Below are 15,338 nucleotides of genomic sequence, written 5' to 3' on the forward strand. Positions count from 1 at the left end.
TATTCCTTTTTATTCTAGTCTATAGGTAACTCAGAGGATGGAGGTTATCCAAGAATTTTTATTTACATGAAAGCGAAGAACTAATTTCTTTAGAGGAGCCTCTTTCTCATGAGGGCATACTGGATATTCCCAAATATTGGATACCCATGAAAGCGTGAGTGGCAGGGGAGCACCTGAGACAGCAAAGCATCATTCATGCAGGAGAGCTGTAAACTGCAGGCCTTGCTGCCCTACTATGTAGCTGAGGTGTGGACACTGATTTGGGAAGAACTTTGTAAATAGGTGTTATGTGCATATACATACAGGAGAATATCACTTCCACTGTCAGAGACACTCCAATTAACATCTTGCTGGTGTTCAGTCCAGGCCTTTTTCTGATTTGTCTTGAGATAGAAACTTAAGTGCCATTGAGCAGTAAAGCAAAAGATACAGTCTTGGGTCTGAGTCTGTCCAAATCAGCTATCTAACATGACCATGTGAGATGTTCTCATATGAAGAATGGAGATAATTATTTTGGGTGGACTGTATGAAGCTCAGAATGGATCGTGCATATGATGTGTAACAGGTGTGCAAATCCTTACATCAGGATTTATAATAAAACCAAACACAATGTGGAATGAACAGACTTTATTAAGAAATAGAGGTACAACTTCCCGTAACCAGGAAGCCAACCCAGAGTGACTGTGGAAGAAGAAAGCAGGATTACAGGAACTAGGAGTGCATGGGAAAAGAAAACAGGATTGAGAAGGTTTTCTGCAGTTGCAGGAAACCTATGTAACAGTTACAAGAATTCCCTTTTCTAAGTAACACAGAGGATGAAGGCCTGGACTACGGAGTCAAAGCAGAGACCATAGCTCCATATCGAGGATGCTCGAAGCTGACACATGTTCCACACACGTGGCAGGAAGAGAATTGGGGACGTCCTCTGCTCTCCATCCAGCTGATTCAGAGGCTTGAATCAGGCACATGAGTCACAGAAATTAAGGTACCGCATGCCGGTTGTCAGCCAAGTCAAGGAAATGCATTTGTTTCCAAAATGGCAGGTCAGTTAACTGATGATTTATGAAGATGGTGGGTCTTTGACAAGGTGATCAGCAGCAGGAAGGCTGACAGCAGCTGGACACACAGCAAGGGCGGCAGCAGCAGCTGGGCCGGCAGCAGGTGGTTTTACAGCAGGTGGTCTGACACCATTTTGGACAGCAGCAAGGCTGGCAGCAGCTGGATCCACAGCATGGGCGGCAGCAAGGCTGGCAACAGCTGGATCCACAGCATGGGCTGCAGCAAGGCTGGCAGCAGCTGGATCCACAGCATGAGCTGCAGCAAGGCTGGCAGCAGCTGGATCCACAGCATGGGCGGCAGCATGGCTGGCAGCAGCTAGACCCACAGCATGGGCTGCAGCAAGGCTGGCAGCAGCTGGACACACAGCATGGGCGGCAGCAAGGCTGGCAGCAGCAGGACCCACAGCATGGGCGGCAGCAAGGCTGGCAGCAGCTGGACACACAGCATGGGCGGCAGCAAGGCTGGCAGCAGCTGGACACACAGCATGGGCGGCAGCAGCAGCTGGGACGGCAACAGCTGGATCCACAACAGCTGGATCCACAGCAGCTGGGCTGGCAGCAAGGGGAGCAGCACATGGTGTCAAGTGTAGAAGGAGAGTTTCTGTTCAGAGGTGAGTTTCTCAGATTCTGAGGACTTCCGTTCTGGGGTTTTTATACACTGGGCCCCCCAATGTTGGGACCAATCAGTAAGACTTTCCTTGTTTTTGTTTATGTTGTTTGGTAACTACAGGGAAATTGTCAAGGAGGAAATTGTTCCCTCCGTGATATGAATCTTTAAGAAATAAGTGTTTAATGTGTTCCTTAATTGAGAATAACTCACAGAAACTTTTTCAGATAAAAGGAAGGTGGTCACATAATCATTTCTGCTCTGGTCATATTGTGGTCATATGATAGAGTCCCTCATGGCTTCATGAGGGCCAGTACATGTGTTTTGTGTATTCGGCTGTGCTTTGATTCGGAGGGATATGATGCTGATATGTTCATGGGGTTAAATTGACTCCTGAGTCCTGAGTCCAAGTCTGTTTGCCCACAAAAGCCTGATTCAAGACTGTGACAGGTATCTCTCTGGAACAACCCATCCCACCTGTGTATCCAGGTTGGATCACAGACACTTGGGTAGAGGATGTTTGGCATAATCTCTTGCATATGCACAGCGGAACCAAAGCAGGTAGGAGGAAACAGAAGCTGGGACTAAGAAAGCATCAATCATTTCACTTCCTGGGTGACCAATGGTCCTGATTGCCCAGTACTAAGGGGTTTCCCAGGATGCGGGACTCCCCAGGGGTGTGACTGGGGCAGTTTGGGCAAATCAGAATGAGTTGGTGACTCCAGTCCTAACCTTGTTAACCTGCAGATTCAGTGACCTCATGTCACTGACTACACATTTACTGTGGTTCCTTTTTTTCTCATTTTCTTATAATTCTCTTTCTCTCTCCCTGCCTCTCTCTCTCTCAGTTTATGAAGTTTTAGATTAGTTGAGATGTTACCTGGTTTATTTTTGAGGTCTAATATGTTTAAACTTTTTTAGATATACTATTAATCTTAAAAGTATGCAAATGATTAATTTCCAGCTTGACAGATTATTACGAAATGAACAGACCGGTGGTAATACTATCAGCTTAAGAAATAGAAATGAACCTTACTCCAAATCATACCCCCTTATTCATCCCCAGTGGTTGCTAATCACTCTCTTGACCTGTCACCCTATAGGTTGGTTTCACTCTTTTAGATCTTTATAGAAATGAAAGATTATAGAATTGGCTTTTCTTTACATTATGATTGTGACATTCAACAATGTAAATATTTGTAGTTCATTTATTATTGTTGGTGTATAATCTTCCACTGGATAAATATGACACAATTTATTTGTTGACTGTCCACTTGAGAAATATGTAGGTTTTTTGCAGTTTAGGACTCTTAAAAAATAGTATCTCTATGAATTTTTTTGAATAGGTCATTTGGCAAACATATATAAATGTTCCTTTGAATATATATATATATATATATATATATGCCTAGCAGTAGATTTCTCATAGACTTGCTTGGTCAAACTATTCTGTTCTCTGTAGGATCTTGGCTATCTTTCATTAGTTTTTCTTAGATATTTTATTTTTATGGTCTTATTTATGGTATAATATAATATTTTATTTTTAACTTCTTCTGACATACAGAAAAACATTCATTTGTATATGAATTTATCTTGGAACCAAATTCCCTCATTATTTTAAATAGCTTACTAATAAAATTTTTGTTGGAAATTTTGAATACACAGTCATATCCACAGAAAATGGTGGTTTTATTCATTAGCAGCCTTTTTATCTTGTAAATTGTTTCCTTCTTTAGTCCACGTGTAGGCCCTCCCTTTAATATTGAATAGAATGGTGAAGTGGATTTCTTTGTGTATTCTCTGTAGAATAGGACAGCTCTCCATATTGCATAATTTAATAGTAAGCTTTCTGTCTTTTCTGTAGATTCTTTCCATCAGGGGAACTAGGGTTTTTTTTTATTCCTATTTGCTAAGGCATTCTGTATTTGAAATGTGTTTAAATTTACAAAATGCTTTCTCTTCACCTATTGACATAATCATATGATTAGCCTCCTTTTTTTTTTAGTAAATATGATTTTTTAAAAAATTGATTCATGTTTTGATGTTAAACCTTGTATTCCCGTGAACAATTCAATGTGGTTATGATTATGATCATATGTATATGGTGCTGAATTTGATCTGCTTATATTGTATTTAGAACATATGCTCTGATTGCATCCCACACATTTATCCTTTAGTTCTTTTTTTTTTTTTTTTTTTAAATATATTTTATTGATTTTTCACAGAGAGGAAGGGAGAGAGATAGAGAGCTAGAAACATCGACCAGCTGCCTCCTGCACATCTCCTATTGGGGATGTGCCCGCAACCCAGGTACATGCCCTTGACCGGAATCGAACCCGGGACCTTTCAGTCCGCAGGCCGACGCTCTATCTACTGAGCCAAACCGGTTTCGGCAATCCTTTAGTTCTTATACCATTTCCTCCACCTCCCTCAAATAAGTCAACCCTAAATATGGCAATATGCTCCCCACTTCCCGTGACTGAATTTGCATGTGATGTGACTCCCTGTATTGGGTTTCCAAAGGACTTTTATGACCCACAAGATTAACCCACAGTGCTCTTGCAGAGTAGGGCTTGGGGAAAAGTGTTATCTTTTAAACAGTTCACAGGAATATCCCACAAGTCACTCTCAGGCACACATGCCATGATGGAATTCCAGAGTAGCTCTGGTGGCAGGAATAGAGACAGGTGTGGATCAAGAGCACTGCTCCCTCTCACCTCTGCTGCCTCTGCTGTGCATGCTGTTGTCATAAGCAGAGAATGGTATTGAGCCCTTATCGAAGCTAACCACCCCATGTGGAGGCTAGTTTTCTACATCAGACCACTTCCACACTGAAAAGACAACAGCAGTTCTACCTTATTATAATTGCATGTGTGGTGCATAGAATTGTCTTCTCTGTCTGCAGTACTACCCACCAGATTACAGTATATAAGTCATAGGATAGCATCACTTTGAACCAAGGGATCAACTCTTATGATGAACAAGGTCAACAGTAGGCACAAGACCATGGGATCTACTTATCCTATTTTATATCACATGACAGAGAAATTGCAAGCTTGATGAGAAATTAAAATGGTCTCTTAGATGTGCAGCAAAGACACCAACTTAGAGGTGACTTCCTGCTATATTATGTTCTGGATGTGGAATGTACCTCAATCCAATGGCCATTATATGGTCTGACATATATGTAGGACCACATATATCCTTTAAAAAGTAGAACACGTAGGTTCAAAAAATGATGGATGGAAGTTGGAGTGAACCTTCTCAAATTAACTCCCAGTGACACACTTGGGAATCTATGTTTCTTGTCTCATAATGCCTTTAGGCTCTCCTGGGTTGAAGGTCTTACTCCTCTGAAACACACCTTTTTGTCAGGAGACACAACTATCATCTGGCCATTGTGCACTCCTAGAGAGCAGTTACTGTTTGGTGAGGGATTGTTATCTTGAAGGTAAGAGAGCAGAAAGAAATACATCTGGAACACAGGATTTCACGGGAGTGACTCGTGGTGGGTTCAGGCTCAATGACGTTCATAAATGAGCAAGGACAGCAACCACAGCATGCCAATCAGATGTAACTGGGGTGCAGACCTACGTCTTTCAGATGTAGATGTAAGTGCCTTTGAGTAAGAACAGGAGACCCAGTCCTGGATCTGAGTCTGTTCATTATTAGCTTGTGACATCGCACAATGAACTGTTTGCGTGTTGTTGTTCTGATAATTGGAGATAATAATGTGGGAGGTGCTATTGTGATGCTCAGAATGAATAATGCATGTAGTATGCAATGTGTATTTAAATCCTTATATCAGGAATTCTGTACAATAAATCACACACAATATGGATGAATTATGATATAGAATTTATTAAGAAACACATAGTAAGACTCCTGATTCTACAAAGACAACTCAAAGTGACCATAAAAGAAGAAAGCATGATACAAAAACCATGAGTACACTGAAAAAGAATATATGATTGTGAAGATTATTGATCAATTACAGAAACCTATGAAAAAGTTATGAGAATTTTATTTCCTAAGTTACTTAGAGGAACTAGGCAATCCTACTTCAAAATCAAGGTCAGTTCCATATCGAGGATGTATAAAACTGGTACATGACCTACAGGCACAGGAGGAAGGTCGAAGTCCTGTGACCTCCATCAAGCTGACTCAAAACTTGTAACCAATCCGATGAGTCACAGAAATTATGGTCCAGCATGCTGGTGTCAGCAAAGTCAAGGAAGACCATTTGTTTCCATAATGGCAAATCAGTTCACAGATGATAGGTGTGCAGATGGTGGTTGTCTGGCAAGGTGATCAGCAGCAGCAGCAGGACTGGCCACAGCTGGATCCGCAGCCATAGCTTATGCACCCAGGCACGCAGCAGCAGGTGGGGCGGTAGCAGGTTCTGCAGACATTCACGGGACAGCAACAGACTTGCTGGCAGCAGGGTGAGCAGCAGCAGGACCCGCCACAGCTGGACCCACAGCAACTGGGCTGGCAGCAGGGAGTGCTACAGCAGCAAGGCTGGCAGCAGCTGCTCACACAGCAAGGGCGGCAGCAAGGCTGGCAGCAGCTGGACACACAGCAAGGGCGGCAGCAAGGCTGGCAGCAGCTGGACACACAGCATGGGCGGCAGCAAGGCTGGCAGCAGCAGGACCCACAACAGCTGGACCCACAGCAGGTGGGCCTCCAGCAGGTGGTTCTGCATGTGGTCCTGTAGCAGGTGGGCTGGCAGCAAGAGGAGCAGCACATTTTGTCAGGTGTGGAGGGTGGGTTTCTGTTCAGAGGTGAGTTTCTCAGATTCTGATGGTGTCTTCTCTTTGGGGGCTTTTATACTCTGGACCCCCAATAATGGGACCAATAAGCAGGCCTTTCCTTGCTGTTGTTTCCTTGTTTATAGTCACAAGGAAATTGTCACGGAGGAAGTTGTTCCCCTTGTGTTTTGAGGGATCTGTAAATTTCCGTTTGATCTTCTCCTTAATTGGGAATATTACTTAAGAATCTTTTCCAGAAATGGGACAATCAGGAATCATCCCCAGCAACATTTCTGGTCATGTGACCTCATCTGGTCGTGTATTACTTCCTGCTGGTTTGAAGAAGGTCAGGATAGTGGTCTCTTCTCAGTGTTGTTCCTTTGGCCATACAGTATTTAGATTGATGTGCTGTTGTCATAAGCAGAGAATGGTGTTGAGTCTTATCTATAATATCCATCTTGGAAGCAATCACCCACACAACCAATGTTCTATTTGTACCACTTCCACATTGAAAACACAGCAATTCTTCCTTTCTATGGTTGCGAGTTTGTGTGTGGAGTTGTCTTTGTCTGCAGTGCTACCCACAAGCTTACAGTCTATTGTCGTAGGATGCTGGATAGCAACACTTTGGACCACGGGACCCACTTTATGATGAACAAGGTCAACAATAGGCACATAATCTTGAATCTACTTGCCCTACCATATATCACATGACAGAGAAGTTGCTGGACTGATAAAAAATGAGCATGGTGTTTTAGATGTGCAGCAAGATACCACCATAGAGATGACAACCTGGAAGATTGATTAATTGTCTTCTAAATGTGGCATATATTTTGATCCAATGACCATTATATGCTTGACATATATATAGTACTATATGTATTCATGAAAGTTAGTATCCATGGATTTAGAATATGTTATACTTGAAATGTTAAATTCTGTTTCTGACATATACAAATACAATTCATGTTTGGATGTTGATCCTGTAATCAAACTGCATGATTATTTCTAATAGCTCATTGATAGATTTTTTGGACATTTTACATGCACAGTTATATCATCCACCCATGATCGGATTGCCCTTCTAAAGCTGAATGTAAAGACACAAACAGGAGCAGAACCAATTTATAGAGGCAGTTTAAAGAGGAAGAATCATATCCAGACAAGGAGAATATCCACTACCCAGGTTGAGATCATGTACAAATGAATGTGTGTTTCTCAAATGGGCATGTGGCAGTGAACCCTGGAAGTTCAGAGTCAGGAGAGGCACACGGGCAGAGGTGGGCAGAGCACAGCTGCCCCGCACAGGGGAGAGGGACATTGCACCTGAGCCTTCCAGTTCCTGAGGCAAGAACACGTGTTTGACATGAATGCAGGCAGTGCCACGAAACATTGTGTTCTTCTAAATTATTGCTTCTGATTCTTTGCTCAGAAAATAACCCTCCTGTTATTATTTGACTACCCTGGTAGGCATTTGTGGACGGAGAAACAACTGGTCAAATACACTATGGAAACTAAAGTTACTACATTTATAATTGTGGCTAATCATTGGCGTATTAATTTATGAGGATCAATAAAGTTGTTATGCCTCAGGGGTCGGGTAGCGACTCATCCTTGTGTGTGATTGAGATCAGATGTCTGAGTCCGCGAGATTTAAATCCAGCTCCTCATAGATTTGTCACAATTCTGAAAATCGACTTGAAAGAGTTTTGGAAGAGAGCTTCTTGTTCTCCCAGGTGAATGCATAAAAATGTCATGGCACCCTGTGCCATGTATTTATTTCAGTGAGATGCTTTTGAATGCTTGTGGACTTCTGAGAATGACAGCAATGTCAGCAAGCAATCAGTGACAGTGATTGGACAAGAGAGAGAATTTGGGGACTTTAGAGAGACTCAGTAATGGAGAGGACCCTTAGGGTCCCCTATTGAATTTACTCACAGAGAGTGCAAATCAAAGATACAATATCCCAATATCTACCAATTGGTTGTTTAGTTGATGCTTGATACCTGCAGTGATGTGGGTTCCTACCCCCATGGTAGCCTATCCCATTTGCTAACATCTCCCATAACAGAGCTTCCTTATGTGAGAGTCCACCCTCCTGGGCCTCCTGCATCTTTTGCTCAGACAGTCAGAAGGCATTGCAGAGCAGCTCGTCCTCTCATTAGACTTTGTCCCCTGATAGTCCTGCTGCAGCATCGCATTCCCTTCACTGTATCTCTTACATGTGTTTCCCCGCCTCGTGGGATGCACTTCTGATGAAGGCCAGCATTTCCCTGTTGAGTGCATGAATTTTATGAAGCTCAGTTTTTCTCAAGGACCATGAAATTGACATTGCCAAATAGATCCTTATTGTGAAGAAATTGTTAGGAGTAGTTTCTCTTAATATTGTAGTTGTTCCTAGATTATGGTTTGATGGAATATAATAAGATCCTGAAATGTATGGACATTTGTTATTATTCTTACTACTTGGCACCTGTGCCGATTTTGTAAGATGCTTCTAGTTTCCATTATCCATTTTCTGTAGATTGTACATCTGTTTAGCTCTGACTTAATCTTCAACCATAAGTTCTTTATTGTGGAAGTAAGTACAATTGATTTTGGTTATGAGGTTTAAATCATATGGAAAAGTCCTCAGGTTCCTGCTCTGCCACTCACTAGTTTTACTGTTAAGGGAAATATAGTGTATTCTTTATGCCAACTCACGAATTGTTTCTTACCTATACCGTATAATCATCCCTTACAAATATTTTGTTTTATTATTCAGCAACCATCTTACATATTATGACCATCCATGGATTAATCTGGAAGTGTTACTTCCTCTATTTTCCTTTCTTTTACTGGGTCAGCCAGTCTCCTGGCAGATACTTTCTTGGAGATACCACTGTTCTTATGTTTTCAACAGACATGACAAAAACAAATCAATTCATCACCCTTATTTTTAGTAGAGAATAGTAACTTTCCCTTTTCTTTCCCCTTAATAAGCTAAGATTTATTTCTCTCTTGCTTATCTCTTTATCTCTGACTTAGTACAACTGACCTCAATGTTACAAATTATAAACATCCCAAACCAAGAATAATGGTGGGTCTTCTCCCAAACCAGGGAGAAGATCATGGTGTAGCGATGACGTCCATGGCTAATGAACACAAGGATGATAATTTTTAGCACAATTCCATTTTATTCCCAAAAAACCTACAATTATTATAATATATAGACATGGAATACCTCAAAATTCATTAATTGATAACCCCAATAGCAGAATTTATGCCCAATGGAGTTTTTATGGCAAAAGATCAACTTCTAGTTTCAAAGGCAGTGGACAGAGGAAATATTTCCAGTCAAAACAACTCTGAGGAGTATATTGAGCATTATTTATATGTGTATGTATTTTTGGATTAAAAAAGTGGCCCGAGGGAACGATGTTAATTGACGGTTTGCCAGTGGTGAAAGCCTTGACTGACTGCTCACAGACCTGGAAGGATCAGGTTGGACTATAGGCATTTGGAGAAGAATCATGTAGAGGGAGATGGTCGGTGGACAGAAAGTGTTTCCACATTCTGTCCCACCTCAATGCCCAACCCCCCCAGAGAGTATCCACCATTTAGGAGACACTGAACAACTATGAGTTTGATACAGCTCAGCCTGTGTCCCTTCTCAGGTGCACCAACATTTGCACAGGGAGCATGAGCAAAGTAGCCCTGGAGGAAGGGACAGAGGCTTTGTGTGAACCAAGAGCAAGAATTTCCCCTCCCCACAGCTCCTCTGCTCTATGTGCTGTTGTCATAAGCAGAGAATGGTGTTGAATCCTTATCTGTAATATCCATCTTGAAAAGTAATCACCCACACAGAGCAATGTTCTACTTGTACCACTTCCACATTGAAAACAGCAATTTTTCCTGTCTATGGTTTGAGTTTGGTGTGTGGAATTGTCTTCTTTGTCTGCAGTGCTACCCACGAGCTTACAGCCTATTGTGGTAGGATGCTGGATAGCAACATTTGGGACCAAGGGACCCACTTTATGATGAACAAGGTCAACAATAGGCACATAATCATGGATCTACTTGTCCTATGGATCTACTTGCCCTATCATACATCACATGACAGAGAAGTTGCTGGACTGATAAAAAAAAATGAGCATGGTGTTTTAGATGTGCAGCAAAGATGCCACCATAAAGATGACAACCTGGGGGATTGATATATTGTCTTCTAAATGTGGCATATATTTTGGTCCAATGACCATTATTTGCTTGACATATATGCAGTACTACATGTATTCATGAAAGTTAGTATCCATGGATTTAGAAATAATGGGTGAAAATAAAGGTGAACCTCTCCTGTGAATCCGCTGTAACATGCTTGGGAATTGGGGCTTCCTATCCCATCATGCCTCTAGTTTCTTCTGGATTGGTAGTTTTACTCCTAAGAAAGCACTTTTTGTCAAGTAATATCATGTAATTTTATAACTATCATCTGGTGAGCTTGGAATTTTCATATCAGTAGAGTAGCAAGCAGAGAAAGCAGTTACTATTTGGTGAGTGATAATTACCATGAACGTGTAGAGAGCAGGGAGAAGTACATCTGGAATGGGGGAATTTACTGGAGTGTCTCATAGTGTGTGCAGGCTCATTGACAACCTTATCTGAGCGATGACAACACCACAGCTTGCGAAGGGTTCAGTAACCAGAGGCTCAGACCTCTACATCTTTGACATGTAAATGTCAGTGTCTTGAGCAGGCACAGAAGACCCAGTCCTGGATCTCAGTCTGTTCATTATTAGCTTGTGACATCGCACAATGAATTGTTTGTGTGTTGTTGTTGTTGTTGTTGCTGTTCTGAAAATCAGAGATAATAATGTGGGAGGTGCTATTATGATGCACAGAATGGATAATGCATGTAGTATGCAATGTGTATTTAAATCCTGTGTATTTGAATTCTGTACAATAAATCACACACAATATGGATGAATTATGATATAGAATTTATTAAGAAACACATAGTAAGACTCCTGATTCTACAAAGACAAATCAAAGTGATCATAAAAGAAGAAAGCATGATACAAAAACCATGAGTACACTGAAAAAGAATATATGATTGTGAAGATTATTGATCCATTACAGAAACCTATGGAAAAGTTATGAGAATTTTATTTCCTAAGTTACTTAGAGGAACTAGGTAATCCTACTTCAAAATCAAGGTCAGTTCCATATCGAGGATGTATAAAACTGGTACATGGCCTACAGGCACAGGAGGAAGGTCGAAGTCCTGTGACCTCCATCAAGCTGACTCAAAACTTGTAACCAATCAGATGAGTCACAGAAATTATGGTCCAGCATGCTGGTGTCAGCAAAGTCAAGGAAGACCATTTGTTTCCATAATGGCAAATCAGTTCACAGATGATAGGTGTGCAGATGGTGGTTGTCTGGCAAGGTGATCAGCAGCAGCAGCAGGACTGGCCACAGCTGGATCCGCAGCCATAGCTTATGCACCCAGGCACGCAGCAGCAGGTGGGGCGGTAGCAGGTTCTGCAGACATTCACGGGACAGCAACAGACTTGCTGGCAGCAGGGCAAGCAGCAGCACGACCCGCCACAGCTGGACCCACAGCAGCTGGGCTGGCAGCAGGGAGTGCTACAGCAGCAAGGCTGGCAGCAGCTGCTCACACAGCAAGGGCGGCAGCAAGGCTGGCAGCAGCTGGACCCACAGCAAGGGCGGCAGCAAGGCTGGCAGCAGCAGGACCCACAACAGCTGGACCCACAGCAGGTGGGCCTCCAGCAGGTGGTTCTGCATGTGGTCCTGTAGCAGGTGGGCTGGCAGCAAGGGGAGCAGCACATGGTGTCAGGTCTGGAGGGTGGGTTTCTGTTCAGAGGTGAGTTTCTCAGATTCTGATGGTGTCTTCTCTTTGGGGGCTTTTATACTCTGGACCCCCAATGTTGGGACCAATAAGCAGGCCTTTCCTTGCTGTTGTTTCCTCATTTATAGTCACAAGGAAATTATCAAGGAGGAAGTTGTTCCCCTTGTGATTTGAGGGATCTGTAAATTACCGTTTGATCTTCTCCTTAATTGGGAATACTACTTAAGAATCTTTTTAGGAATGGGATAATCAGGAATCATCCCCAGAAACATTTCTGGTCATGTGACATCATCTGGTTGTGTATTACTTCCTACTGGTTTGAAGAAGGTCAGGATAGTGGTCTCTTCTCAGTGTTGTTCCTTTGGCCATACAGTATTTAGATTGATGTGCTGTTGTCATAAGCAGAGAATGGTGTTGAGTCTTATCTATAATATCCATCTTGGAAGCAATCACCCACACAGCCAATGTTCTACTTGTACCACTTCCACATTGAAAACACAGCAATTCTTCCTTTCTATGGTTGCGAGTTTGGTGTGTGGAATTGTCTTCTTTGTCTGCAGTGCTACCCACAAGCTTATAGTCTATTGTCGTAGGATGCTGGATAGCAACACTTTGGACCACGGGACCCACTTTATGATGAACAAGGTCAACAATAGGCACATAATCATGGATCTATCTGCCCTACCATACATCACATGACAGAGAAGTTGCTGGACTGATAAAAAAATAAGCATGGTGTTTTAGATGTGCAGCAAAGATACCACCATAGAGATGACAACCTGGAGGATTGATAAATTGTCTTCTAAATGTGGCATATACTTTGGTCCAATGACCATTATATGCTTGACATATATGTAGTACTATATGTATTCATGAAACTTAGTATCCATGGATTTAGAATATGTTATACATGAAATGTTAAATTCTGTTTCTGACATATACATATACAAATACAATTCATGTTTGGATGTTGATCCTGTAATCAAACTGCATGATTATTTCTAATAGCTCATTGACAGATTTTTTGGACATTTTACATGCACAGTTATGTCATCCACACATGATAGGATTGCCCTTCTAAAGCTGAATGTAAAGACACAAACAGGAGCAGAACCAATTTATACAGGCAGTTTAAAGAGGAAGAATCATATCAAGACAAGGAGAATATCCACTACCCAGGTTGAGATCATGTACAAATGAATGTGTGCTTCTCAAATGGGCATGTGGCAGTGAACCCTGGAAGTTCAGAGTCAGGAGAGGCACACGGGCAGAGGTGGGCAGAGCACAGCTGCCCCGCACAGGGGAGAGGGACATTGCACCTGAGCCTTCCAGTTCCTGAGGCAAGAACACGTGTTTGACATGAATGCAGGCAGTGCCACGAAACATTGTGTTCTTCTAAATTATTGCTTCTGATTCTTTGCTCAGAAAATAACCCTCCTGTTATTATTTGACTACCCTGGTAGGCATTTGTGGACGGAGAAACAACTGGTCAAATACACTATGGAAACTAAAGTTACTACATTTATAATTGTGGCTAATCATTGGCGTATTAATTTATGAGGATCAATAAAGTTGTTATGCCTCAGGGGTCGGGTAGCGACTCATCCTTGTGTGTGATTGAGATCAGATGTCTGAGTCCGCGAGATTTAAATCCAGCTCCTCATAGATTTGTCACAATTCTGAAAATCGACTTGAAAGAGTTTTGGAAGAGAGCTTCTTGTTCTCCCAGGTGAATGCATAAAAATGTCATGGCACCCTGTGCCATGTATTTATTTCAGTGAGATGCTTTTGAATGCTTGTGGACTTCTGAGAATGACAGCAATGTCAGCAAGCAATCAGTGACAGTGATTGGACAAGAGAGAGAATTTGGGGACTTTAGAGAGACTCAGTAATGGAGAGGACCCTTAGGGTCCCCTATTGAATTTACTCACAGAGAGTGCAAATCAAAGATACAATATCCCAATATCTACCAATTGGTTGTTTAGTTGATGCTTGATACCTGCAGTGATGTGAGTTCCTACCCCCATGGTAGCCTATCCCATTTGCTAACATCTCCCATAATAGAGCTTCCTTATGTGAGAGTCCACCCTCCTGGGCCTCCTGCATCTTTTGCTCAGACAGTCAGAAGGCATTGCAGAGCAGCTCGTCCTCTCATTAGACTTTGTCCCCTGATAGTCCTGCTGCAGCATCGCATTCCCTTCACTCTATCTCTTACATGTGTTTCCCCGCCTCGTGGGATGCACTTCTGATGAAGGACAGCATTTCCCTGTTGAGTGCATGAATTTTATGAAGCTCAGTTTTTCTCAAGGACCATGAAATTGACATTGCCATTTAGATCCTTATTGTGAAGCAATTGTTAAGAGTAGTTTCTCTTAATATTGTAGTTGTTCCTAGATTATGGTTTGATGGAATATAATAAGATCCTGAAATGTATGGACATTTGTTACTATTCTTACTACTTGGCATCTGTGCCGGTTTTGTAAGATGCTTGTAGTTTCCATTATCCATTTTCTGTAGATTGTGCATCTGTTTAGCTCTGATTTTATCTTCAACCATAAGTTCTTTATTGTGGAAGTAAGTACAATTGATTTTGGTTATGAGGTTTAAATCATATGGAAAAGTCCTCAGGTTCCTGCTCTGCCACTCACTAGTTTTACTGTTAAGGGAAATATAGTGTATTCTTTATGCCAACTCACGAATTGTTTCTTACCTATACTGTATAATCATCTCTTACAAATATTTTGTTTTATTATCCAGCTACCATCTTACATATTATGACCATCCATAGATTAATCTGGAAGTGTTACTTCCTCTCTTTTCCTTTCTTTTACTGGGGCAGCCAGTCTGCTGGCAGATACTTTCTTGGAGATACCACCGTTCTTATGTTTTCAACAGACATGACAAAAACAAAGCAATTCATCACCCTTATTTTTAGTAGAGAATAGTAACTTTCCCTTTATAAGCTAAGATTTATTTCTCTCTTGCTTATCTCTTTATCTCTGACTTAGTACAACTGACCTCAATGTTACAAATTATAAACATCCCAAACCAGGAATAATGGTAGGTCTTCTCCC

General features: G+C 41.8%; 2 protein-coding genes across 2 annotated transcripts; both read right to left on the bottom strand.

Annotated features, from left to right (window-relative positions):
- Nucleotides 1-1,091: 1,091 nt before the first annotated feature.
- LOC138995038 (keratin-associated protein 9-1-like) lies at nt 1,092-1,634 on the bottom strand. Its single transcript, XM_070395401.1, has one exon. It carries the CDS (start codon nt 1,632-1,634, stop codon nt 1,092-1,094), a length of 543 nt encoding a protein of 180 aa, XP_070251502.1.
- A 4,342-nt stretch (nt 1,635-5,976) lies between these two features.
- Nucleotides 5,977-6,414, bottom strand: LOC138995039 (keratin-associated protein 9-2-like). The gene has a single exon (XM_070395402.1). The coding sequence runs from the start codon at nt 6,412-6,414 to the stop codon at nt 5,977-5,979; it is 438 nt and encodes a 145-aa protein (XP_070251503.1).
- Nucleotides 6,415-15,338: the final 8,924 nt, after the last annotated feature.

The sequence above is a fragment of the Myotis yumanensis genome, unplaced genomic scaffold (assembly GCF_028538775.1).
Source record: "Myotis yumanensis isolate MYYU_CA2020_CCGP unplaced genomic scaffold, mMyoYum1.0.hap1 SCAF_16, whole genome shotgun sequence".
Classification (NCBI taxonomy): Eukaryota; Metazoa; Chordata; class Mammalia; order Chiroptera; family Vespertilionidae; genus Myotis; species Myotis yumanensis.